General features: G+C 41.5%; 1 protein-coding gene across 1 annotated transcript; it reads left to right on the forward strand.

Annotated features, from left to right (window-relative positions):
- Positions 1-527: 527 nt before the first annotated feature.
- Positions 528-17,691, forward strand: ADH7 (alcohol dehydrogenase 7 (class IV), mu or sigma polypeptide; the record flags this gene model as incomplete). Its single annotated transcript, XM_081091299.1, has 9 exons — positions 528-545; positions 4,989-5,090; positions 5,960-6,098; positions 6,415-6,502; positions 6,601-6,817; positions 11,075-11,335; positions 12,772-12,907; positions 15,445-15,583; positions 17,667-17,691. 9 exons carry the CDS (start codon positions 528-530, stop codon positions 17,689-17,691), a joined length of 1,125 nt encoding a protein of 374 aa, XP_080947425.1.
- Between the last annotated feature and the right edge of the window lie 9,668 nt (positions 17,692-27,359).

Below are 27,359 nucleotides of genomic sequence, written 5' to 3' on the forward strand. Positions count from 1 at the left end.
CCTTCTATTCTGATTTGATTACATCTCTATGGCCCTATTGCCATTTATGTTTAATTATAGGCTTTCCACAAACTACATCAAGTCTTTGCAGAATGAAGTAGAGCACAAATACAAATATTCACACACATCCTGAAACTGGGCAGAGCAGCTGAACGTATTCAGAATGTATTTTTACTGAACTGTGTTGAATTCACTAACCTGACCTGTGTCTAAATCCCTAACTCTAAGGCAGATAACAATACCTCCAGATAACAATAACCCTTCTCAACAGGTTGGATTATTCTATCTTTGTTAGATCCCTAGTGTTGGTTTGCTCAAAAGTCACTGTATTTATTTTCATGACTTGCTCTGCAAAGGGTGGGGCGGCATGGACCTTTGGAAAGTTTTCGTGAGTCATATTGCTGCAGGCGGATTTGAGCTGGACTATTTATCCGAGGGTACAAGATGCTGTTATTTACAGCAGAGTGAGCCAAACATCAGTGAGAAACAGTCTGTTGACTGAAATACAGAACCAGGGGCAAGGCAGGATGAGCACTGCTGGAAAAGTAAGAACATTTCTGTATCCTCATGATCTTGTTGTAATAATGTGGGCTGGATTTTTAGAACTTGAACACTTAAAAGTAATTATTTGGGATATTTCTTGAGGAATTAGATGCCTAGGAGGAGACACGGGGATTGGGGGCTGGGGGAGGCATATCAATGTGCCAATAAAAATGAGATAAAACAATATATGGAAGGTTTCTTAGTAAGACATTGATGGAAAATGGAGAAATGGTTTATACTGTTTTTACTGTGGTTTATACTGTTTAAAGTGGTTTATACTGACAACATTAATAACTTAATTTTAGGATAGTTAGGCATTTGCTCTTGGAAGCAAAATATTTCCATAAAGGGACTTTCCATCGTCTCATTTACATGCGGCATTCAGCTCTGTTTCCGTGGGAGACCAGGGCTCATTCCCAGATGTTAGGAAAGGTTTTCCTGCTGTTAATCATAGAAAAATGCTAATTCTGGAATGCAGAGTAGACATCAAAGTATCATGCTTTTAAGATTTGTTAAGGATATAGTTTTAATCACAATATAACTTTTTAAAAATCCTTATAAACAGGAATACATTATAGTAAAGTATATTCTTTAAAAAAATGAATTGACAATAACTTTAGAAACAGCTTTGGCATTTTCTCATTTACAAATTGGTCAGTACAGTTCCTTGCATTAAATCAGTAGTTCTCAACCTGTGGGTCGCCTAAGACCATCCTGCATATCAGATATTTACATTACGATTCATAACAGTAGCAAAATTACAGTTATTAAGTAGCAACGAAAATAATTTTATGTTTGGGGGTCACAACATGAAGAACTGTATTTAAAGGGCCAGAAGTTTGAGAACCACTGCTTTAAAAGATAGATGATTGCTTATAGCATTAGGTGCTTTTCTTTGTTTTATTCATTTGATTGTTTTTATTTAAGTAACTTTGCCGTTAGCCTGACTTAAGGCTCCAAAAAAAATGAAGATGTCTTTGAAGTCTGGGTAATGTGACAAGTGAGGAGGCCATATGTTGTTAAAATTAGAAATCATTGATCCTGAAATTGAATTGAAGTAGAATGAAAGCATTCTAATTTGGGTCAGTAACCCAACAAAAACTAAATTAATTGGGGAATTAATTTTGCACTATAGAAGCTAGCGACTCTAATACATTTTATGGTTGGAAGGTATCTTTACAATCTCTAACTCCATCCAACCAACAAATGCTCAAGTTCTAGTTATGCCGCCTCCATAAAATGGATATCCAGTCATTGTTAGAACATTTCCAATGCTGGAGAACTCAGTAGTCTTAAGGCAGCACTTCCTAATTATAATTAATAATACAGTGTGTAATTTAAGATAATTTAGTAGAGAAGCTGTGTAATTTTGAGATAGAGATGGTTATGTGACAGTGTGGTTTGCATAGGGGTTATGTATGTTCCAAGTTGCTCCAGTGTTTCACTGTAGCTCATGAGAGCAAGGGCTCCCTTTACATTGGGGATTGCTTTTCCCCTCGTTATCTCTAATAATAAAAGTGTCATATGCTAGTTCAACCTGATGGCCGAACAACAGATGACCTTCCGGATGACCTTCCGGACGAAGCCCAAGCTGTGAGAGCCGAGGCAGCCACCGCGGCTGCAAGGGCTGAGCCCCTTGCATGAATTTTGTGCATCGGGCCTCTAGTAATAAATGTTTAGTTTGCTCAGGCTGCCATAGCAAAGGACCACAGACTGGGTGGCTTACACAGCAGAAATGTAGTTTCTCACAGTTCTGCAAACTAGAAGCCTGAGATCAAGGTGTCAGCAAGGTTGGTTTCCTCTGAGCCTCTCCCCTGATCTTGTAAATGGCCATCTTCTTTCTGTTTCCCCATGGTCTTCTCTCTGCATATGTCTGTGTCCTTATGCAGACACTGGTCCTATTAGATGAAGGCCCATTCTAATAACATTATTTTAACTTAATTACCTCCTTGAGGAGCAAGGAGTCCCAGCCCACACCTTGCCCCAGCCCAGGGTTCCAGAGCTGGGAAGAGAAGTTCCCATAACTTTGGGCTGTAAAAACAAGCTGGGATTGTGGCTGATTAACAAGGAGGCTGTGGCAATCCCAGATTTTCCTTTAAAAGGGCCAGAAGCACAGACTTACCCTTATTCACTCCGTCTGAGCTCCAGCTCTGGGGCAGCAGCTTGAAAGGATTCTATTGAGGAATCTATTGTTTCCTTTTTTTTTTTTTTAAACTATAGTCTACCTTCAACATTATTCCATGTTTGTTTGAGGTGTACAGCACAGTGGCCAGACAATCACAAACCTCACAAAGTGTTACCCCAACACTGCCAGTGCCCACCTGGCACCATACACAGTCATCACAGCATTACTGACTATATCTCCTATGCTGTACTGTATATCCCTATAACTGCTTTGTAACTACCAATTTGTACTTCTTAATCCCTTTACTTCTTTCATCCAGTCCCCAATCCTCCTGCCCTCTGGGGTTCACCAGTCTGCTCTCTGTGTCTAAGATCAAGATACTCTTAAGTAGGGTATGAAGTTTTAGTTATGCAAGATGAACGAGATCTGGAGATGTAATGTACAGCGTGGTGATGATAAGTTAACAATATTCCATTAAATACTTGAAATTTTCTAAAAGGATAGATCTTAAATCTTCTTAACACATACACACACACTCTCTCTCTCTCTCTCTCTCTCTCTCTCTCTCTCTCTCTCTCTCACACACACACACACACACACACACACACACATAACACACACACACACACTCTACTAACTATCTAGAGATGATGGATAAGTTATTTAGCTTGATTGTGATGATACATATAATATCAAGTTATAGTCCTTAAATATATTCAATTTTTATTTGTAAAAGATATCTCAATATAGTTGCCAACAAAATAAAATGTTACCATCTATGCCAGGACAGTGTAGCTCAGCAGTTGAGCTACCCAGGAACCAAGAGGTCATGAGTTTGATTCCTGGTCAGAGCACATGCCCAGGTTGTAGACTCAATCCCCAGTAGGGGGTGTGCAAGAGACAGCTGATCAATACAATGTTTCTCTCTCATCAGTGTTTCTATCTCTATCCCTCTTCCTCTCTCCCTAAAAATCAATGAAAACTTTTTTAAAATGTTACCATCTACAAGAAAAAAATTTTAGTATCCTGATGTGTACTTACAAATTATTTTCTAACTAGAGGCCCGGTGCACTAAATTCATGCACTTGTGGGGGGAGGCAGGATCCCTCACCCAGGCCTGCGCCCTCTCAGTCTGGGAGCCCTCAGGGGATATCCTTAGCGCTGCCATGGAAGTGGGAGAGGGTCCCGCCACTGCTGCTGTGCTCTCCAGCTGTGAGCTCGGCTCAGGGCTTCTGGCTGAACCTCACTCCCACTGTGGGAGCACACTGACCAACAGGGGGCAACTCCTGCGCTGAGTGTCTGCCCCCTGGTGGTCAGTGTGCATCATGTGACCAGTCATTCTGCCATTTGGTCAATTTGCATATTACCATTTTATTATATAGGATAATGAATTGCCTATTTTGCCTCCCCTTCTGCTATACTGGGTATTCTCATTAAATAAAAAGTTATTATGGACTTAAAATAGAATATTTTATCATTTTTATAAACATAAAAACCTGTTTATAACTGAGGAGAACAATTACTGCACTATATATTTATTAACTTATTGTATTTTCCTCCTTACGTCCTTTACATGTATATTTAAATGTGAGTATATTATGTAGGAGGGCAGCAGTAATAGGAGTGGATGTATCTCTTCCTGCTTTTCTTTTAATTTTGATTAAGCACTGGATGCATCAAAAATATTTACTTCTGTAATTTTCTGCTTTAAGCATTTAAGACCCAATTAGATGCAAAAACTGGGCTAGGTATAAAAAAGGGACACAGAGATGCAAACTGACAGGTTGAGTCACCCAGGAACTCATTCTATATACTTCATGACATTTGTGGTTCTCTTCATCTCTAACCATGCTAATTTTCTAATTTCCTCCCCATTGTTACATGATTATACAGCAATTAAATACTAGCCTAAATTCTTACAGAAAAATCAGCAGCATTATCTGTTTTATAAATTTGCCCTTGTGGATAATTGATACAAAGATGACAGCTTTGTTAGTTTGAAGTTGTAGTACAAGAACCTAATTTAGTGAAATATTATGTTTCACTAAAAAACCCCCACAAAGGTCTGGAAAGGCTGCCCAGGTCTAGTTCAACCCTGCTTCTCATGTGTCTATGGATCAATCATTCAGGTTACATTTCTCATATATCAAAGCACACAAGATGATTTCTAATGATTACAATTCTAGTTTTAATGAAAATCATCCTGGTCAAATTAGAATGTCAAATAAAATCTTTTATTCATTTTTTTAAAATTTTTGTGTGGAATATGCATATGTACAGACATAATTAAGACCCATTTTAATTCTCACCAATTTCTTAGGTTATTAAATGCAAAGCAGCCGTGTTATGGGAACCGAATAAACCTTTTTCCATTGAGGAAATAGAAGTTGCCCCACCAAAGGCTAAAGAAGTTCGTATCAAGGTAAGGAGCCTTAGAATACATAAGCCTAAAATGCTACCCCAACTATCTTGAATATATCGTTATTTGAAGTTGGATTCTTGAATAAAGAGGTGTTTCTCAAATTTTATACATTATTTTTCTTAGTGGTTCTTGTTTATTGTTAAGGGTCTTGTCATGCTGGTTGTGAAATTAATGGCAATTATTCATTAAAAACAGCACTACTAATCTGCTCTATTAAAACTTTTACTTGTTGAATTTTTATTGACATGATTCTGATTTTTAAAAATGGTTAGTAATCACAACTAATGATTTCTTTTAAAATTTTTTGGAAGTCAGATAGTATTGAGATTACTTTTCCCAAAGAATGAGAAATTCACTTGTGTCTGGAGAAACAATAGCTTCCTGGAGTGTTCCCAGCCTAAACATTGGTTTGGACACCAGGTTGTTGAGTAGATGTTGCTGCCAGTCGTTCTTTGATCTTCTATTACTTATACACTCTAGTAAGATTTTGCTCCTCACTTACCTTCATGCATGCCATTCCCATCACCCTTCATTAATAGGTCCTAAGAGGGCCTGGCTATAAGAATCTACTTTTGTGCTGGTCACATGGTAACATCTGCTTATCTCACAAGAGCACCAATTTGCTATAGACAGACATTGAGATTCAAAGTAGGGTCAGAGGCAGCAATATTGTAAATCAATCCCTTGATGAGCGGGATCATGTCCGATGGTTGGTATTAAGCTCAGAATCTTCTATGAGTCAACACTATTATATTTGGCAATCAAACTGAATAAACAATTATAATCTTTTCAAGATTGAGGTAGATGTCCTCCCAGCTGTGAAGTGACCAGTGTGCTGATTGGTGCAATGTTCTTGTCTTTGAGCACAGATTTTGGCCACAGGAATCTGTCGCACAGATGACCATGTGATTAAAGGACTAATGGTGTCCAGGTTTCCAGTGATTGTGGGACATGAAGCAACTGGCCTTGTGGAGAGCATTGGAGAAGGAGTCACTACAGTGAAACCAGGTGTGCAGATAACGCGTCACAAGTTTGAGATAAGTAGGGTCTGATTATCCTAGCAAAGGAAACAGCACAACTAGGGATTAGCAGAGACAGCCTTGACATAATTTAGGAGGATAAAAGGATACAGGGAGAACTGGATGACACTGAGTGAAGTTTAATTTGGCAGTCTCGACCTTTAGCAAGCAAACCTTCTGCTGCTTATACATTTTAGAATACTTTTAAGAAATTCTTGTATGTGGCATGGGCCCAATTCACAATCGTTGATTTCATATTTTAATGTTAATAACCAACATCTTATATCATGGTGATTTCCCTCTAGGTGACAAGGTCATCCCCCTCTTTATGCCTCAATGTAGAGAATGCAATGCTTGCCGCAACCCAGATGGAAACCTTTGCATTAAGAGCGAGTAGGTTTTGGACATTTTTACTCTTATGCCATTTAAATTGTTCCAGTGCTAAGTTTTGTATTGAATTAACTGACCTGTGTATTTGATGTGTCAAATAGCATTACCGGTCGTGGAGTACTAGATGATGGCACTACCAGATTTTCATGCAAGGGCAAACCGGTCTACCACTTCATGAACACCAGTACGTTTACTGAGTACACAGTGGTGGATGAATTCGCTGTTGCTAAGATTGATGACGCAGCTCCTCCTGAGAAAGTCTGTTTAATTGGATGTGGGTTTTCCACGGGATATGGGGCTGCGATTAAAACTGGCAAGGTAAGAAGCAGGATGGGTTAGTTTCTTCCTTTTTGCTTTTTTAATGATTTTTTGGAATCCTAAAGGCTTTTGAAAACATATTATATGCAGGCTGTTTCTATACAATGCCAAATCAACTGGAGGAAAAGTGAAAAATTCAGATTAGACATTTTACTTCTAAACAAGTGAAAATAAAATACCTAGATTTAATTGTGTTTCCTCGACATTTCCTTCAGGTTTATTTCTAAATTTTAAAATTCAGATTCGGAAACACATCCTTTTTCTTTCACAAAATAGGTACCAATGCTGGTTTGTTAGTGTGCTAGGGCTGTCATAGCAAAGTACCACCGACTGGCTGTCCTAAGCCAAAATTTATTGTCTCATATTCTGGAGACTAGAACCAAGGTGCTGGCAGGACTGGTTTTCTCTGAGGGCTGTGAGTGGGGGATCTGTTCCAGGCAGCTCTCCTTGGCTCTTCTCACTGTGTCTCTTCCCATTGCCTGTCAGCTGTAACAGTCTTTGTGTCCAAATTTCCCTTTTCAGAAGGATACAAGCCATATTCGATTAGGGCCCGCCCTAATGAGCTTGCTTTAACTTGGTTACCTCTGCAAAGACCCTCTCTCCAAATAAGATCACATTCTGAGGAACTGGGATTAAGACTTCAGTATATGAATTTGGAGGGAACACAATTCAATCCATAATAGCTGGTATATAAAATGAAAACATGAATGAGGGTTGTTTTTTTTCTAGAACAACAACAAAATAAAATTCTGGCTTATTGTCTTTTTTTGGCATATGAATGTTTTTTTAAGAATGCTTATTTGGACTAAATTTATTTGACTCTTAATGAGTGCAAGAAGTAAGTAGAATAACATGTAATAATTTGTAATAGGACAGCCATTCCACAAACAATAATGTGGTATGCTATCAACTCCAAAGTCTTTAAAAAACTATATATGTTCATTGAGTTCAAATCTGTAACTTAAACTCTCTCCAAATTCTTTTTTCCAACTCCCTCCCAGACATCTCCATTTGGATGTCTCACAGGCATTACCAACTGAATAGGTATACAATGGAATTCTTAATTTTCTTACTCCCTGCCCCTCAAACATATTTTGCCCACTCCAATTTTCTTCGTTCTTTATCTTCCCTCTCCACCACCTTAGATGAATCCCAACAGTAAGTCCTGTTAACTTTACATACAGGGTATATTATAAATATCTCCATTTTCTTCAGTGAACTATCATCATTATTTTTGACTGGACAGATGCAATGGCCTCCCTTCTGTTGTCTTTATTACTCTTTTTAACCATCTCAAATAAATCTCCATTGATAAGCCAGAGTAATTTCATAAAACAAAAATGGAACACATTAGTTTTGCCACAAAATCCTTCAGTAATTTTCATACTTGAAACAATCTCATCTCACCCACTGTGAGCCAGCCACACCTGCCTCTTTTAGCATCCTGACGCCTGCTGAGCTGTTCCTGCATGGAGGCATTTACACATGCTATTCTGATTGTCTGGAACATTCATCTCCCAAATCCTCCTGTAGTTTTTTCCTATCACTCTTGCTCAGAGAACTTCTTGTTTTTCTGTCTACTCCAAAGAAGAGAAACTTCTTCCATTATTCAAGGGAAAATGGCTGCTTCATTAATAGTGTGTGTCCCAAATCTCAAAGTCTCATATCTTTAGTGGTACTTATTAGATGATAAGCTCCAGGAGGGTAGGGAACGAGTCTCCTTTATGCACTATAGTACTTCCTTATTTAAACTCTAGTGAGCATTAGACTATGGTGGCTGTGAAGGGTGATATTTTTAATCACTAAGGAGCTGTGCCTCTAAGCAATTCTCCCTAGAACTCAGTCTCCCATCTGTAGAGTGATAGTTTCTTGAACCTCCTCTCATCTGCCTCTGATTCTTTGACTTGATAAGAGCCTTCGTTTCTGCTAACTTTAGATTGTCCCCTCTGCCCAGAACAACACATAGATCATCTATTGAAACAAGGAGGCTTGGTGCCCTAGCAGGTTTGGCTCAGTGGATAGAGCATCGGCCTGCAGACTGAAGGGTACCGGGTTTGATTCTGCCCAAGGATACATGCTCTTGTTGCATTGTTGAGGGCTTGATCCTCAGTAGGGGGGGTGTTCAGGAGGCAGCTGATCAATGATTCTCTTTCATCATCGATGTTTCCATCTCTCCTTCTCCTTTCCTCTCTGAAATTAATAAAATATACTTAATAAAAAGAAACATGGAGGTTTAACTTTGATAAAAAAAACAAAAACAATTTATTTTAAAATGACTCAGACTTATGGTTATTAAGTAAATGCTAGTCAGACCAAAATCTTAAACAGATTTAGCATAGCTTTGTGGAGAAGAGATAATGGAGACCTTAGAGCTTATTTAATCCTGTTATGAGATTAGATGAGGTTAAAAACTCCCATAACAAAAGTCTTTTATATGATGTACCCTTTTATAAAGGACTAGAGGCCCAGTGCACAAAAATTTGTGCACTCGGGAGGGTCCCTCAGCCCGGCCTGTGCCCTCTCGCTGTCTGGGACCCCTCGGGGAATGACCACCTGCTGGCTTAGGCCCACTCCCTGGGGGATTGGGCCTAAATTGGCAGTCAGACATCCCTCTGGCAGCCCAGGAGCCCTCGGGGGATGTCCACTTGCCAGCGGGGAGCAGGCCTAGCTGCAGTCTGACATCCTTAGCACTGCTGAGGAGGCGGGAGAGGCTCCCACAACCGCTGCTCTACTGGCAGCTGTCAGCCTGGCTTGTGGCTGAACAGAGCTCCCCCTGTGGGAGCACAATGACCACCAGAAGGCAGCTCCTGCATTGAGTGTCTGCCCCCTGGTGTTCAGTGTGTGTCATAGTGACCAGTGATTCCCAGTCGCTCTGCTGTTAGGGTCAATTTGCTTATTATCCTTTTATTATATAGGATAGAGGCCTGGTGGATGGGTGGGGGCCAGCTGGTTTGCCTTGAAGGATGTCCCGGATCAGGGTGGGGGTCCTGCTGGGGTGCCTGGCCAGCCTGGGTGAGGGGCTGAGGGCTGTTTTCAGACTGGCCACACCCCCTTCAGGGTGGGGTCCCTGCTGGGGTGCCTGGCCAGCCTGGGTGAGGGGCTGAGGGCCGTTTTCAGGCTGGCCACATACTTCAGCAAGGTGGGTCCTGCTGCAGTGCCTGGACAGACTGGGTGAGTAGCTGATGACTGTTTGTAGGCTGGCCACAGCCCCTTCAGGGTGGGGGTCCCCACTGGAGTGCCTGGCCAGCCTGGGTGAGGGGCTGATGGCTGTTTGAAGGCTGGCCACATCCTCTTCAGGGAGGGGGGTGGTCCTGCTGGGTTGCCTGGCCAGACTGGGTGAGTGGCTGATGGCTGTTTGCAGGCTGGCCAAGCCCCCCAGCTAGGACCCTCACCGCAAGAGGGTATCGCCAGCCTGGGTGAGGAGATGATGGCTGTTTTCAGGCTGGCCACAGCTCCTACAGGGTGGGGGTCCCCGCTGGGGTGCCTGGCCAGCCTGGGTGAGGGGCTGACTGCTGTTTGCAGGTTGGCCACAGCCCCTTCAGGGTGGGGTCCCCCCTGGGGTGTCTGGCCAGCCTGGGTGAGGGGCTGATGGCTGTTTGCAGGCTGGTCACAGCCCCTTCAGGGTGGAGGGTCCTGCTGGGGTCCCTGGCCAGTCTGGGTGAGGGGCTGATGGCTGTTTGCAGGGTGGCCACAGCCCCTTCAGGGTAGGGGTCCCTGCTGGGGTTCCTGGCCAGCCTGGGTGAGGGGCTGATGGCTGTTTGCAGGGTGGCCACAGTGAAGGCTGGCTGGAAGTAGGTATTGGGATTTATTTAGCTTCTATAATGGAAACTTTGTTGCCTTTTGCGGAGGCCACAGCCAGCCAGAGCAGGCGTGAAGCTTGGCTTCCTCCATTGCTGGAGCAACCAAGCCTCCTGCTTGCTCCAGCTCCATGGCTGCCAGCCGCCATCTTGGTTGGGTTAATTTGCATATAGTTGCTCTGATTGGCTGGTGGACATGGCTTGGGTATAGCGAAGTTATGGTCAATTAGCATCTTTGTCTTTTATTAGTGTAGATTTTTATTTACTTGGCAAATACTGTTTTTGTTCCTTTTCTGTTCTCAGACCTTCTGTTTCTAGTCCTCTTTGTGGCATTACCAACAGAATAAGTAATCCAATCCTAACAGCCTCTGAATTTTGTGTTCCTAATATTGCAAATACTTTACAGATTTAACTTGTTTTATCCCACCTCTAACACTTGCATGAACTTTTCTCTCCACAGGTCACCCCTGGTTCCACCTGTGCTGTCTTTGGCCTGGGAGGAGTTGGCCTTTCAGTCATCATGGGCTGTAAGTCGGCTGGTGCATCCAGAATCATTGGAATTGACCTCAACAAAGACAAATTTGAGAAGGCAAAGGCTGTAGGAGCCACTGACTGCATTAGCCCCAAGGACTCTACTAAGCCTATCAGTGAAGTGCTGTCAGAAATGACAGGCAACACTGTGGGTTACAGTTTTGAAGTTATTGGGCGTCTTGACACAATGGTAAGAGCCAAGATTAGGGGAACCACACAACATGTAAGCTATTTGATCATAAAGGTAAAAGTAATTTTCTATGGCTTTATTAACAAACAACTATTGAAGTACGTATTAGGCAAAAGCTGGTGATGTGAAACAACCTTGCTTAAAAGTCAAAATCTTATGAGCAGGTCTGCGTGACTAAAGTTAAGTATCACACCACACCACTCTCATGTAACGGGAGTGCAAGGTAGTCAATCATCTAAACAAATTTCTGCCTTCTCTTCCTTGTTTGCATATGTAAATTTATTGGCAAAGGCAAGCCCATTGCTTATACTTTAGCAAGCCAAATAGCAAAAAGTGAGAGATGAGGAGATCCAGGGAGGAAATGGACTTTTCCAAATTTGGCAGTCTCTTCCTCCAAATCCAGGATGTATCCAACTCTCACTCTTTACACCTGAGATTAGTTTTCTCCGATCTAAATTTTCTTAAAATAGGAGCCTTCCACTTTCTCAAACATGGCTCCATTGTGGCAGCCCGCAGCACCAGCCCTCCATGTAGAAACAGGTGCCAAGCTCCTGGCTAACAAAGCCCCAGCTTGGGCAGGCTGAGGAGATTCCGAAATGTAAGACAAAGCCAATCTTGCTCATGATTGAGTAGTACATTTAATTCACTTTAATATTTTGGCAATTTATGAATAACTAGTCTTTAATTTATCATTGTTTATCACATTCTTTTCCTAGGGCACTTAGAATTATCCCACTGTAACAAATATCATTTTAGATTGTATGTTTACAGAGGCAACATAGACTATTGAACATACTGTTAGGGCCTGTTGATTTTCAGATGGTACCTTTATCAACACTGATCTCTGAAAAATGCCAACATCCATTGCTACAATCTAGCATCTATTCAAAACACTATTACTGAAAAACCTGATGGGTGAATGACCAGAAAATGTGGAGTTAATTTCGGAGATGCCACACAAAAAACCCACAAAAACTTCTTTATCTCACATTTTATTTACTTTGACACTAAATTTAAAAAATAAGTTAATTCACTTAGTATAGTTAATTCGAGTTAGTTTAGTTCAAATAATTTTCCAAGGCTTATCTGAAATGGTGATATTGGTCTGAAAATAACACAGGAATTTCCCACTGTGCTTTGTGATCCATGACACACTGAAAATGTCATGAGCATCAATCACAGTAATTTCTGCTTTCTGCCTTAGAGGGCAAATGTATGAAAGACTAAATTAAGACTAGAGTTGTGTTGAGAATTTTTAAACACAAACAAAAAACAAAAGGCACGTGGGCCTAATTTAGCATCATGACTTGGGAACTTGAACTGTGGCTGTTCCCAGGTTCCATCTACTAGAACTGTGAGAGTATGTAGGGCACTTATGAGCCCATAAGATACCATGAAACATAAGAAACAAATAGCCTTCTTCATTTTAAACTTAGATTGATGCCCTCGCATCCTGCCACATGAACTATGGGACCAGCGTGGTGGTAGGTGCTCCTCCATCAGCCAAGATGCTCACCTACGACCCTATGCTGCTCTTCACTGGACGCACGTGGAAGGGATGCATTTTTGGAGGTAAGGATGGTGGAGCCTCTGACTCAGGAGGACTTGAATTCTGTTCCTTGGGTAAGTGATAGAAGCCTATTGTCTCATCAGATCTCCCTTTAAGGTCTTTGTTCCAAGGATGGGTATGAAGTGACCTAACATGAGACTGTGACCACAATGACACAAAACAAGGCCCACTTCTCACCTGATTTAAGGCTAATATTCTTGGGCACATTTTTAATAGTAACATTTTCAAATCAAGTTCCTCAAAGGCCTCAATGAGAGGCACCAGTGATCTTTCTATGGGAATGCTTTATCGGATAGGAAGTGCTGATTATATCCATTATTCTCAGTATATGCAAGAACACGTATAAAAAATAGACTTTGTTCAATCCACAATTGCATCAGCAAAAAACTTCTGAACCCAAAGCCAAAACAAACAAACAAATATGGATTGTTTCATTTTATTGGGACAATTGAGATTCATACCAAAATGACTGACAGAGACAATGATAAATTCTCACTCCTGGTTGTATATAAACTATCAGCAGGATTTTATACAGCTGATGTCTCCCTTTTCCTCAAAAATCTCTGTTCACTTGGCTCCTAGATATTATTTTGTTTGTTGTTCTTATTCTGTTTCTTCTCCCAGCTCAGTAGTCACTCCTTCCAGGAATATTTGCTGGAGCCTCCACATCCTCAGATCTCCAACTTTGGTGTCTGTCCTCAGATCCTTTCCTTATTTCCATGTTCTTCCAAGGTAATTCCCTCTGGTCTCATGGCTTTAACTTTATATCTTCAGCCTAGACCCCCAAGTGAGCTACAATTGCCTACCTGACATATCTACTTTGATATTTGATATATATGCAAACTTAACCTACCCCAAACCACTCCTGATGCCACCACCTCTGCCCTAACCCCCAACCTACTCCTCCTACAGCCTTCCCATCTCAGTAAAAGATGGCTCCATCATTCCTGTTGATCAGGCCCCAAACCTTGCATTACACTCTTTCTTTCATGCAATGAATGTTTCAGCAAATCCTGTTGGCTCTATCTTCAAAGTATACCCAGGGCCTGACCATTTCTCAACATCACTTGTCCAGGCCACCATCAGCAACTCTCAGCATTGTTAAATGGTCTCCCTGCCCTGGCCCTTGTCCCCTTTATAGAACATTCCCACAGAGCAACCAGACTGTGACTATATAATAAAGTTGCATCTTACTGGTTATGTCACATAAGATTGCATCCAATTGGTTAATTGTTGGTACCAGGAATGCTTACAAACAACTATAAGCACCTGATTTTTTTTTTTTCCAAAAAGTCACTTTGGAGCAAAAGGAGTAGGTAATTACTATTTATTTTTTATTTTTTTGTAAATTGATCAAAATTATGCTTATTTTTTTGTCAGATTGGGAAAAAAAGAATGTCTGTTTAGGGGTGCCACAGAATTTTAGTAATTAGTTTACTAAAGTTTCTCGCTCAGAATAAAATCCCCAAACATGCAATGGCCAGAAGGTGCCCTGTGCTCTGGTCCCCCTTCCCCAGCTGCTACTATTCTGTTCTCACTCCGCTCCAGCCACTGGCCTCCTCGCTGTTCTACTTGCCAACTCTCCGCAACGCTTTTGCACTTACTCTGCCTTCTCCCTGAAATACTCCTTCCCTAGATTCCTGCCCAGCTCATTGCCCTCATGTTTTTGTATGAATGTCACTAACAGGCAGGCCTTCCCTGAGCTTCATGAAATAGCAGTCCCTCCTGCTCCCACCTTGCCTGTCCCTCTAGCACTGCCTATGGCCCCTTACTCTGTCTTTCTCCTCCTGCTGTCACTGGATGACGTCCTCTGCATTTGCCTGTTGATGGTCAGTCTCTCGGCAGTAAAATGAGAGGCTTCCCATGCTTCTTGGGAGCAGGGACCTCATATGTTTTGCTTTGCTATAGTCCCTGCCTGGTGCCTGGCACTAGGGTATACCCAATAGATATTTACTGAATAATTGAATTTTACTTCTAATATTCCTGTGTAATCTGTAATCTCACCACTTCGCACAAATGGTCAAAGTCAATATCTCTTAGTGTTTGTTCGTCAGTGCACGTCTTATTTCCCCTAAGAAGCCAGCTCTAAAGAACTGCCTTTATACAAAGCAGCCTCTCATGGTCGTGCCCCAGATGATGCTGTGGAAAGAGAACAAGCTTTCCTCGCATTGAACATTGTGTGTGTCAGGGTGACCTCGACAAGAGCTGAACAGCAGAGAGCTGAGTGGGCTCAAGAGATAGTGACAGGACAGGCAGTGGAACTGGAAACAATGAACTAGAGATGCATTTTTCTGTAAAGTAAAAAAAAAAATCTATAAAAGGAACAGAGATATGGGGCAGCTAGAAGGAGATGTGGGGTCATGAAAGGTTTTTATGCGGGGGAGAGGGGTTGGCCTTTGGGAGAATAGCTTATTGGTGTGCAGTTGAGAATACTTCAATATAGGAAAAGGTAAAAATGCAGAAGAGACAAGATACAAATATAATAAAATATAAATATTATTTAGTAAAGTCTAAAGAGAAAATGTGTGCTTATTTACAGGTTGGAAAAGCAGAGATGATGTTCCAAAAATAGTGAATGATTTCCTGGCAAAGAAATTTGACCTGGACCAGTTGATAACCCATGTTTTACCTTTTAAAAAAATCCAAGAAGGATTCGAACTGCTCTATTCAGGGAAAAGGTACTTGTTTTTTTGTTTTTGTTTTGTTTTGTTTTATGGTGATCTCATCTCCGTTCCACAGGCTACCTTAACAATTCAATATTTATAAATATACCAGTTTCTTTCATATTTTATTTCTGATTTTTTAAGCTAGTAAGAAAGGATATGGCTGATTGCTTTTTTGTAGACTTTGTACGTCATTGTCCTGCATTAAATTTTTAAAAATCCTCTGGGCTTTTGTTTTTCTACGCCAGATTGGTTTCATCTTGGCTATCTTTATTTCATCATAAAGATGCTAGCTTGTTCAAGAAATGCTACATTTTCTTGCTTTACACTTTTTAAAGTGCTTTTTCAAATGTGCTTTCTTCAGATGCTTGCAGGTGAGATATGATAACAATCTTCAGTTGAACAAACTAAGGTTGTGAGATGCAAATAACTTGCCAGACCTTTAGGGGCAGCACCAGGATGCAAGCTCAATGAAAGCCTGTGCTCTTTTCACCACGCCCCGGATTCCTCCCACAGAGCTGGCAGGCTCCAGGCACGCATGGGTGTTCCTTTTAATCCTCACCCAAGGATATGTTTTCATAGATTTTTAAAAACATTTTTATTGATTTCAGAGAGGAAGGGAGAGGGAGAGAGATAGAAACATCAATGATGAGAGAGAATCATTGATCAGCTGCCTCCTGAACATGCCCCAATCTGGAGATCAAACCCACAACCTTGTGGTGTACAGGACAACTCTCCAACCAACTGAGACACCCGGCCAGGGCCAAACATGCGTGTTCTTGTCACTATTGTTGTTACTTCTGAGGGCTGGGCAAGGTTAGAGGTAGAATAGGGAAAATTCACACAAACCTCACTACAATGTCTGCTCATGGATGCTTGGAACAGCAATCAGGGAGCCTGTCTACTAGATGAAATGACATTTCACTCACTGGGTCTCTACATACTTATTGAACATCCACTGTGTTCCAAGGTCTTGGGTTTCGTTAGCAAAAGAAACTAACTGTACGTTAACCTGAGATCCAAATTCTCACTTAAGTTTTCCCTTGAGTGCGTTTCCAATGTTGTCTGGTATCTCTACATCTGGTCTAGACCACCAGGTCATTGTATTATGAACATACATTCAAACTGCTTTTAAGCAAGGAAACAATGGGCTAAATGGTCAGAACAACCTTCACTCAGTTAAGCAAAACAAGTAGCTTAATATGGCCAGTTTGAAACATAAATTCTGCTCTCAGGAATTTTGCTTCCAATATCACAAGTTGAGCTTTCTAAACCCAAGCTCTTCATTTCCATCTACTTCCTGCGTGGTCGCACTTGTGTCCCACTTGCATTAACTTCACCCCAGATAATTCTTCCACCAGTACCTCTCACCTCAGCAAGCAGTGCCCCCTTTCAGCTTTTACAGACTAGCAGCGGAGCATCAACTTTGACTTCCTCACCGTTGTCCACCACATGCAAACAGATGCTGAGCCCCAGCGATGCAACCCCAGGGTCTCCTCCAGCTCGCCTCCCTCTCATCATCCAGAGCATTACCTAGTTCAGTCTAGCCATCTCTCCCCTGGGCGTGTTAACACAGTAGCATGGAAACAGGTCTCCTGCTTTCCTGTATTTTCCCATAGTGGTCAGGCCCTCACTACGCTGCTAAAACTCAAAGTTGCCCAAAACAGCAATTCCTTTGCATGGTTTTGAAAGCCTTTGCTATTCATTTACTAATATATGTGGCCATTCCACAGTAAGGGCTTAGCACCTGCCCTACCCTCAGGGCCAGCCTGTGGGGATAAAGTGAGGGAGAAGGTCTCACCTACTGCCATAGTCTTCAGGCGTCCAGAAGTCTAAGCACCACGCATCACCTTTCATAGGCTTCTTCATGCCTTCTCTTCAGCCAGAAAGTCCCTTTCCTTGTCAGCCTGCTGCAGATGTGCTTATCAGAGACTCAGGAGAAGGAAAATTCACTGGTATGGACCTCAAGCCTGGAAGGATTTCCAACAATAGAATTTACCTAAGTTTCCTATAACAGATAGAAAGGGTAATTTCATAAACTGTTCTTGTTTGGAAGGTATGGGCACAAATTACTAAAGATGATCATGTTACATTTCAGCATCCGAACTATTCTGACGTTCTAAGTGGCAGGAGTCTGTGCTGTGTGATGGAGACCTGGCTTCCCTTCTATTCTCCTCTCTGTGAGTCGTGGGCCTGCTACAGACAGACAAGCAGCTGAGGACTTGGTGAAGACACACAATCCTTATGAAATACATATTTAAAGTCTGATTGACACCTGGGAATTAGCAGGGGGCTTGGGTCAACAATATTAACATTTAAAATTTACATTTTTCTTGCCGAAACCGGTTTGGCTCAGTGGATAGAGCGTCGGCCTGCGGACTGAGGGGTCCCAGGTTCGATTCCGGTCAAGGGCATGTACCTGGGCTGCGGGCACATCCCCAGTGGGAGATGTGCAGGAGGCGGCTGATCGATGTTTCTCTCCCATCGATGTTTCTAACTCTCTGTCTCTCTCCCTTCCTCTCTGTAAAAAATCAATAAAATATATTTAAAAAAAATAAAATAAAATAAAATTTACATTTTCCAAGGCTGTAATGATATATTTTGAAAAAACATGCTTGCATTTTTAAGTTGGAATACAGGTTTTAACCAATTGCCACCACTTAGAGCAGATTTAGCATGGGAAGATGACATATGTATTTCCTAAAGTAATACTCATTTTGTGGATTCTTTTTAACATATTATAAACATTCCTTTTTTATTGCAATTTAAATTTAAAAAATTGTTATGAATTAATTTGAATTTGGTTTTAAAGTCAATTCTTTGCATGGCACAAGTTGATTAGATTAGGAAAGAACTAGGGAAGTTCTTTAATGATTAACTTTATGAATCATCATTATGTAACTAGGTGAATCTGAGAAATCATACTACCAGTACACATGAAACTATTTGCCAGCCTATATAAATATTTCAGAATACATACCTTTCATAATGCTACTTAAATATCAAAATGCTGATAGAATCAAATTGTTATATATATTTTAATGTTTGGTTCAATAAAGTGGAATTTTAAGTCCTTTAATGTCTGTTTACTTAGCAATGACCCCTTTTAACAAAAAAAATATTTTCAGTTTGGTACAACTGCACTGGCAATTCTATCTATATATGACATTAAAAATTCCTAAAATTTAAGTATTTTACAAAATCTTTTGTGGCAATATATTTTGTTTGAAGAGGGCGGTTTCATTAATTATTGAACTCTTATTGGCTATAGATAAAGTATTAAAGCAATTGAAAACTCATGAAATAGTTTATAAGAAAAAGGTAGATGTAACAGAAATTGGGGATCTTGATATAAGAGTGTAAGATAGCATGGGCAGTCCTGCCTTGGTTGATTGTAAAATGTCCAGGTAATTATGAGCCATTTTGCATAATAAATATTTCCCAATGAAAAGTGGCTTGAACATAATGAGTAAAAATTATTTTTCCTTTACCAGTTTGTTAATGTAAGCTTACTCTAGGTTTATTTTTTGAAGAGCTCAAATACCTGAAAGTATATAGAATTCCTTTGTAAAGTACCTTCAATAGCAGCTAAGTTTAGCTATGGCAATCTCAAAGCACTTATAAATAGTCACAGTTTGTAAATATATACTACATATCATACATATATTAATAAATTATATATGTAAAATCTCCACCTAAGAATCATTGAGAGACATTTCTCTTATCCATTAGCAGTATGTATAGTTCAGACCCTACAATCTAATTAATGACAGAAAAACTGCCCCACAAAAAAATATTATTAACTACAAATATATGTAGAATTAATTAATGTTTGTGTCTCTTATCTCAAATTAAAAAAATAGGATATCTAAATGTATATATAAATATAGTTACATCAAAAGAAATAAATCAAAGAAGGAATTAACATTATTATTCTGAGATCCCTGTTTTCGAAATGAATTCCACTTCCTATAAATCCTGTTTTTATAAATATTACACATGTCACAGTTTTACATATTTAATATTTATTGTGAAACTTCATGGAATCATTTTTCACTTCCGAGCTTGTTGTGGCCAAATAGTGAACAAAAAGAACTTCAACCATCTTGCCAGGGAAACCTGCCTACAAACAGTTTTTCAAATCATCTGCAAACACTGATTCTAAGGAAAGATCAGGAAATTGATCTTTCATTCTTAGTCAATGAAACCATGAAGCAATGTCAAACTGGGCTGTTGGGTGTTAAATCAAAGGATAAATAAGCAAGAAATAGCTAGAGGAATGTTAAATGAAATGCTCACCTTCTTGTTTAAAAATAATCTAGAATTTAATCTCTTAAATGAGTATCCATTTATTCAGCATTTTCTCCCTGCTTCCACTTTGTACCAATCTCTGAGTTGGGTAAACACATAGCTCACAGTGAATCTAACTGAGACTGTCTCTGTCCTTATAGAGCATACAGTGTTCTTTGAGACACATTTAATCAGACAGTAAAGAAATGTATAAAAATACCATTTAAATGTATGATGTGTTCAGTGAAGCAAGGACCAAAGTATCATGTTAGAGAAAAAAAGGAGACAAAAGGGAAGGAGTTTCATCTTTCTCTAAGGTGACTTGGAAGGCCATGCGGAGGTCAATTCAAGCTCACGTCGGAAGGATGAGCTGGAGCAGACCCATGAAGAGAGAGGCAAGATTCTCCCAGTTGAAGGAACCACATGCCCAAAGGCCAGTAATTTGGAAAAGCTGACCATCTCCTACTGGGAATTGTAAAAAGGCCAGCATATTTGCCTCAAAATGCTAATACAATTGTTTAGTTTCATGAAACTGAAGTGTGCTAATTTCTTATGGACATTTTTGTATGTTTATTTCTCTCAGTGGTCAGCTTGCTCAGACACTCGTCCAGAAAAGAACATGCTTGGTTATCACCAAGACCCATATGAGATGATTGCCACCCAGAGGAGGAAAAACACTGTAGAGCTTTCCCAGGAAGGCTCCTTCCCTGCGACCTCAACTCCAGTCTGCAGAAGTTCCTTCCACCAGCATTTCCTTTCTTGTTTCTCACTCCTCTTTACTAGGATTCTGTGTACTCCTAGGTAACATCTAGCTAACTGCGGCCTCATAGACTTGTTTATAGAATTTACCTCCTTAGTGCACATATACTTAACCATCTTTTTGTTCCTCATAGAGTTGGTTTCCTTCATGGAGGAAAGTGAAAATCCCATTGCCCCAGGCAACCAGCCTTAGGTTCCATGGTCCTTTTCGCTTCTCTCTGACATTGTCAGTCGCCCCACAGGCTACAGAGAAGTGACCGATGCTTCCCAGAGAGTTCAACCCATTCTACACGTGACGTTTCAGAAGATAGGGACTCTGCTCCAAGTTCTCTCTTAAAAACAGTACCAAGTAGAACCCAGTGTGCCCAATGGACAGGATGTAAGCATTCTTAGCTGACTTACTGATTGAATTAAGAGAATTGCATATTCCTGGTTGTATCCCTCACACAATACGTCATCACGTTAGCCAAAGAAATGACTGAGGTACCATGACATGTTCTTGGGGACTGTTCTTCCTGCTAGTCCAACATTTCATTACACTTTTTATTTGTTTTTATCTTCTGTGAATGAATTACACTTCTTAAAGTTCTAGTCAATAATTTAATTAAAAATACTGTTTACTTGAATTTGCAATTGCACATTTGGAAAAAACAGTGCTCTCACTTAGCTAGCATTTTGTAAATTTCAAGGCAAGTTTTGGCAAAGAATCATATGATTACATAACTACCTGACATGCCTCAAATGTAGTGCTATTCATTCAACAAAGCTCTTGGTAAACAAACTTTCCCACAGAAAAACACCCATGAAGTGCAAATATTGAACTCTAGTTGTAGATTACAACTTTATTCAAAGCATGATGTGGTGGCCTGACTCGAAAGGCATGTGTTTAAAACTCTCAGTATCTGTTTCCTGAGGCCCCATCTAGCTCTAACTTTCAAAGGTTCTAATTAAAATGGACCATCTTGAGATCTTTGTAAACTTGATTTCTCTTTACTTTGGAAAAGAAGACTGAGGAGAATCTCCCTAGGAATAAAAAGTGCCAAAGCACTTATAATTTATTTTTGCAAAATAGGAGACCCTTGCTAGAGTTTTCATTCTGGCAAATGAGAAACATCGAAATGTGCTCTTGCCAGGAAGCCACTGGGTTCCAAGAAAATGCTTGGCTGAAATCAAGAGAAACCCTCATGTCAGTCAGCTTGATCAAGGATTATCTCAGAGGGAGAAAGGGGTTCTAGCTCTTTAGCTCTAGCACTATTAGGAGACCCTATTTCATCCCCACCTGCTTCTAGGATGCTTGGTATTGCAGAATTCTAATCTATTTTGGTCAATTGTCCATCAGAAACATTACAAAACTATCATTAAAGCATGGTATTTTTTAAAACCCAATTTCCCCATAACCACAAGTTTACCTTTTTAAAGATGTGTTAAGTCTCACCTCTTTTCTTCAGTTGCTTTATTAAGTGATTAAACCATGGGAAATGTCTCATTTTGTCCAAATTATTTCCTCTAATTTTAGAAAGGGTAAAATGGAGAAATGGATATGTGTCCTAAAACTGAAGGCTTATTTCAAAGGCTCTGGCTACCAGACTGATTTTCGTAGAGGAGGTCCGGAGTGTTCCTTTGGTTTCTGTGCCTGAGGCAATGCTTACAGAAATGGTAGGAGTCCCTAAAAGGAAAACACCTAATCGTTGCGTGATGTCTCCCCACCTCACCTAGGAGACCACTAAAATGAGGTTTCTCTACCTTTATCCAAAAACATTTTTCTCCTTTTCAAAATATACACAATGGAAATATGCCAGAGTCCATGCCCCACTACTTCGCCCTAAGAATAGGTTAGCATTTTGATCTTACCCACTTGGATTAACTCCCCAACTCCTGGAAATAATCACCTGGATGCTCCATAGGTGACTCACACTAACATGACCGAACTGAACCCTTCATTGCCTCCAGAGCTGGTCTGCCTCCTGGGTTCTCCATTTTAGTTTGTGGCCCCACCATCCACTCAAACTAGAAAGCTGAGCATCACACTGGATTCCTTCCCCTGCACCAGCCTCCACATCTAACGAATCATCAAGGCCTGTAGATTTTTTCTCCTAAATATGAATCGGTCAATTCCCTCTCCCTCTTCCCTGCTAGCATGTTCTCCCCTGGTCTGTTCCCACATCTTCTGCCCAAATTCTTCAAAAACCATCTAGCACATGTCCCTGCTTATTGTAAAATGGCTTTGACATGACTCACCCAAATCCCTAAAGCCCATCCACAAGAATGCTCAAATTCAGCACTCTCTACTTCTGTTATTTAAAATGCAGAAAAGCCCTTTGAAAGCAAAGTCGAAAGCAGCACCAACTCCCCTTCTCTCACCTCAGGCCTCAGAGCCGGACATCTCACGATGCCAGCATGGACAGGGTGTGTAGGGTGGACAGGGCATGCCCTGTGCACTGTGGACCAGCTCTGCCTGGGCCCCTGCTCATGTGGGAGTGAGAGACATGGGCCCCCCTGAAAGGATGGATTCCTGCCAAGCACAGGTGCACTCTGTGCTCAGGGGTCAGGCTTGTTGCTGTGGTCTCCTCCTTTCCATCAGAGCAGGAATCTTTCTTATTGTCCCCTTTCCCTTAAGAAGAAGGGGGTTTGCCTTTCAATGCCTTGTTTGCCCTGAAAACCTAGACAGGATTCAGGATCTAAATACCATGAACTTAAGTACTTCAACGTTCATTGGAGACAAGCTTCGTAACACTTTGGGGATCATTATATTCTTCTATTTAGATTTACTGAGTTTTAAGTTTATTCATTACTCACCAAAAAAAATAGTCTGTGTGTCTAACTTAATTTTCCGTATTCTTTGGAAAATTCGCAGTACTTAAGAAGTTTTTCTATCCTATTACCCTCCTTCAGAACTTTGGGAAGTTCCATGTACCCTGCTCTTGCCCTGTTTCCCTCCGAATGAGCTCCTCCACAGTCCCCAGCTGAGGCATCATGGGACAAATCTGATCATGTCACTCAAGAAATCATTTAAGGGCTCCACTTTGTCTCCAGGATATGACCATCCATCAAAGGCCCCTTGTGATGGGCCAGCTGACCTCCCATCGAACACTGCTTGCCTTCCCACTGCACCCACCATGTTCGGGTTTAATTTTCTTTCTTGCTTTCTCTCTTGCTATTCCTCTCCTATCAATCCCCCTTATTTTAGCAAATCCCTGCCTATCCATTAGGATTTACTTTAGTCTTACTCCCCAGAAGACTACTCGTCTGACCTCAGTGCCCTCTGCTCTCTCAGTACCCTGGCATCATGCTGCCATTGTGTGGGGCAGGGTACACTGTAGTATTCTGCATACCTGATTGTTCCTTCATGAGTCAGGTCCTCTATCTCCAGCTGCTGGCACAGAGGCCACCAAGAGTCGATGTCCAATAGTGTTTCTGAAGTGAATGCATCAATGAAAGGCTCTGATCCAGGAGGACTGGGTTCCTCTTCAGGACTTAGAAAGGACGGCAGGTGGCAGTATCTAGCTAGGCCAAAGCTCCATGAGCCAGTTCACAGTGAAGGCAGCAGGAGAGTCAGTAATGCCTGCTCCCTGCAGCATGTGCCTTGGGGCACTTTTCCTGCTGCCTTGTTTGTTTCCTGTTCCCAGTAGAGTTGAGGAAAATGAAGCCACCTCTGAAAGTTTTGTCGTTGAGGGAGACACCTAACCCTGCAGTGTGGAGCCAGCTGTGCACCCTACTCAGGGTGCATCCCCCCACTTTTGTCCTGCTAGACCCAGAAATGCTTTAGGAAGGAGAGAAAATGTAGAGGAAATGCTCTGTTACTCAGTATGTACATCAGCCTCTAGCTGACAACCCACTTCATGGACTGAGGGATTATTGGAGAGTATTTACAACCCTACAGTGACTTCTGCTAAGTCTTAATTTACTTTTATTAGTTTTCAATCCCACTGAATTGATCTCATTCTCCCAGGTTAAATTCTCCAATTCCCCTACACCAGTCTTTACCTGTAATAGTTCTAAATAAATAAACGTAGGCCGAAAGAATGGTTTAGTTCAGTGACCCCTAAGTGTTTGTTTTGGTGGTTGTTATAACTTCCACTTTATATTCTTCCCGTTGTTCCCTATGTTGGTGAACTTCTAACCCAGTAGGCCAGAACCTAGGATTTTCATCACAGTTCATCTCACAGCTTCTTGACTTGCCTGGTGAACAAAATGAGGGCAGGACCTACATGAGGCAGGATCCTAGCAGAGAACAGTCGACTTCATCAAACTAAAGTTTAGTTGAGGAAAGTTTAATTAAGGGCTTTTTAGAGGTGTTGGCAGTTAGTCACTCCAACACGCAGTGACAAAGTATCTGAGGTCTCACTGCAGTGGGAAACTGTGATTGCCCCTAGGTCTCAAGGTCAAGGGCAAGAGAGAGTTACCAGAATGTAGCAGGAACTGGAGCCATAGCAGAGAGGCTGCCTGACAGGAGCCGTGGCCACGGGCAGAAGAAACAGTGACTGCCATGTCAGGGCAGGCGATGAAGAAGACGGGGAGAAACACCCTGACCTCTCTCTCCTGCTGCCCTTCTGCTAGTGACTAGTTGATTCCCTCCAGTCAGAATCCAGAAGCCAGGGAGGCCAAGTGTTTGCTGGAGAATCAGTGCCCAAGGGCAAGAGCAAGGCAAAGAATGGGTCTGAGGGCAGGCAGAGTATCACAAGCACAGGACATGCCTCATTCCCAGTTTTCTCCCCAGTACCTAGCACAGTGCTTTTTTCTGGCTCTCCATATTTGTAAACAAGTGATTCCCTTTGAAGCACAGTTGACCCTTGAACAACTTGGGTGTGAATATACAGGTCCACTTACACACACATTTTATTTTCAATTGACACAGGCAGTGGAAGTCACATTCTTCAAGGGTAGACTCCATCTTTGTGAATTCCTATATGTAATTTCCTGTAACCCTGGGTTGTTCAAGATACATGCATGCCTATGTTCTTCGCAGCATTATTTACAACTAGAGGCCTGGTGCACAAAATTCGTGCACGGGTGTGTGTGTGTGTGTGTGTGTGTGTGTGTGTGTCCCTTAGCTAAGCCTGCACCCTCTCCAATCTGGGACCCCTCGAAGGATGTCCAACTGCCCATTTAGGCCTGCTCACAATCCAGAACTGCTGGCTCCCAAACGTTCGCTTGCCTGCCTGCCTGATTGCCCCTAACCACTCCCCTGCCAGCCTGATTGCCCCTAACTGTCCTCCCCTGCAGGCCAAGTTGCCCCCAACTGCCCTCCCTTGTTGGCCTGATCACCCTCTAAGCATAGCCCTGCCAGCCTGATTGATGCCTAACTGCTCCCCTGCTGGCTGATTTATCCTAACTGCCCTCCCCTGCCGGCCTGGTTACCCCTAACTGCCCTCTCCTGATGGCCCGATTGCCCCTAACTGTCCTCCCCTGCCAGCTGGGTCACCTCCAACTGACCTCCCCTGCCGGTCTGGCCACCCCTAATTGCTGTCTCCTGCAGGCCTGAGTCCTCCCCAACTGCCCTCTCCTGCAGGCTATCTTGTGGTGGCCATCTTTGACCACATGGGCGCGGCCATCTTGTGTGTTGGAGTGATGGTCAATTTGCATACTGGTCATGACTAATTAGTATATCCGGTCATGGCTAATTAGCATACCATCTTATTATATAGGATAACCCAGCTATGGAAGTAATCTAAGTGTCCATCAATAGATGAATGGATAAAGAAGGTGCTAATTTGTATTTAGAGACAAACTAGAGTAATCCAAAAGTGATTGAGAATTCCTGGTAAAATTATTCATCAATCAAAGACTGGTTGGCCATAAGTCTCTTCTCTATTACCTGTGTTTCTTTACCAATTCCCCATTCATTATTACAACCTCATCATGGACTTCAGGTTTTGAGAAAATTTGTTTACCAAACATAATTTTAAATCAATTATTATTAATCAAAACCACACATTGTCGCCCAGCTTTTTAAAAATTTTTTTTTTTACTATTGATTTCAGAGAGGAAGGGGGAGGGAGAAAAAGATAGAAACGTCAATGATGAGAATCATTGATTGGCTGCCTCCTGCACGCCCCATATGGGTGATCAAGAATGCAACCCAGGCATGTGCCCTGACCAGAATCGACCCCGGAACCTTCCGGTCCGCAGGCTGGCACTCTATCCACTGAGCCAAACCAGCCAGGGCCGGATGGCAGCATAAAATACTGTGGTTACCAAACAGAATTTATATACAGCCCAACCAAAAGGAAAAGTAATTTGACCATTTAGCTCACCTCTGCGATCTTATCAAGAAAAACACACATACTTGTTTAATATCCCACTATGTCTTTGTCCCTGTGACTTACGTCACAAAGCTTCATTCAAGACCTCTAAGATCAAGAATCAATGGAGCAAGTCTTGAAATTTGATCAACTGATGTTCTAGAGCAGAGTTAAAGGCAACATGAAATTTACAATAGTCTGTGACCACCAACCAGGTCTCCTTTTATATGAATGTGTTATGTATTCACATATGAATTTACTTTTTCAGATCTATAGAATAACGCACTGCTTCAAAGGAGAAGATCTGTGCCTTGTCCTGGGACAAGAGATCCATTTTATCTACCACAGTTCCCACTAATCTCTGAAAACATGTGGGTCTCTAAACATCTGGATACTCAGCTTCTCAAATCACCCCACCGCTGGTTATGGAGCTGGATCTGTCTTCTCATTTCATGCAGTTTTTTCTCTGAGAGATGGGAATAAAAAACTTAGCTCATTAA

This window comes from Myotis nattereri (genome assembly GCF_964212035.1).
Source record: "Myotis nattereri genome assembly, chromosome: 1".
Lineage (NCBI taxonomy): Eukaryota > Metazoa > Chordata > Mammalia > Chiroptera > Vespertilionidae > Myotis > Myotis nattereri.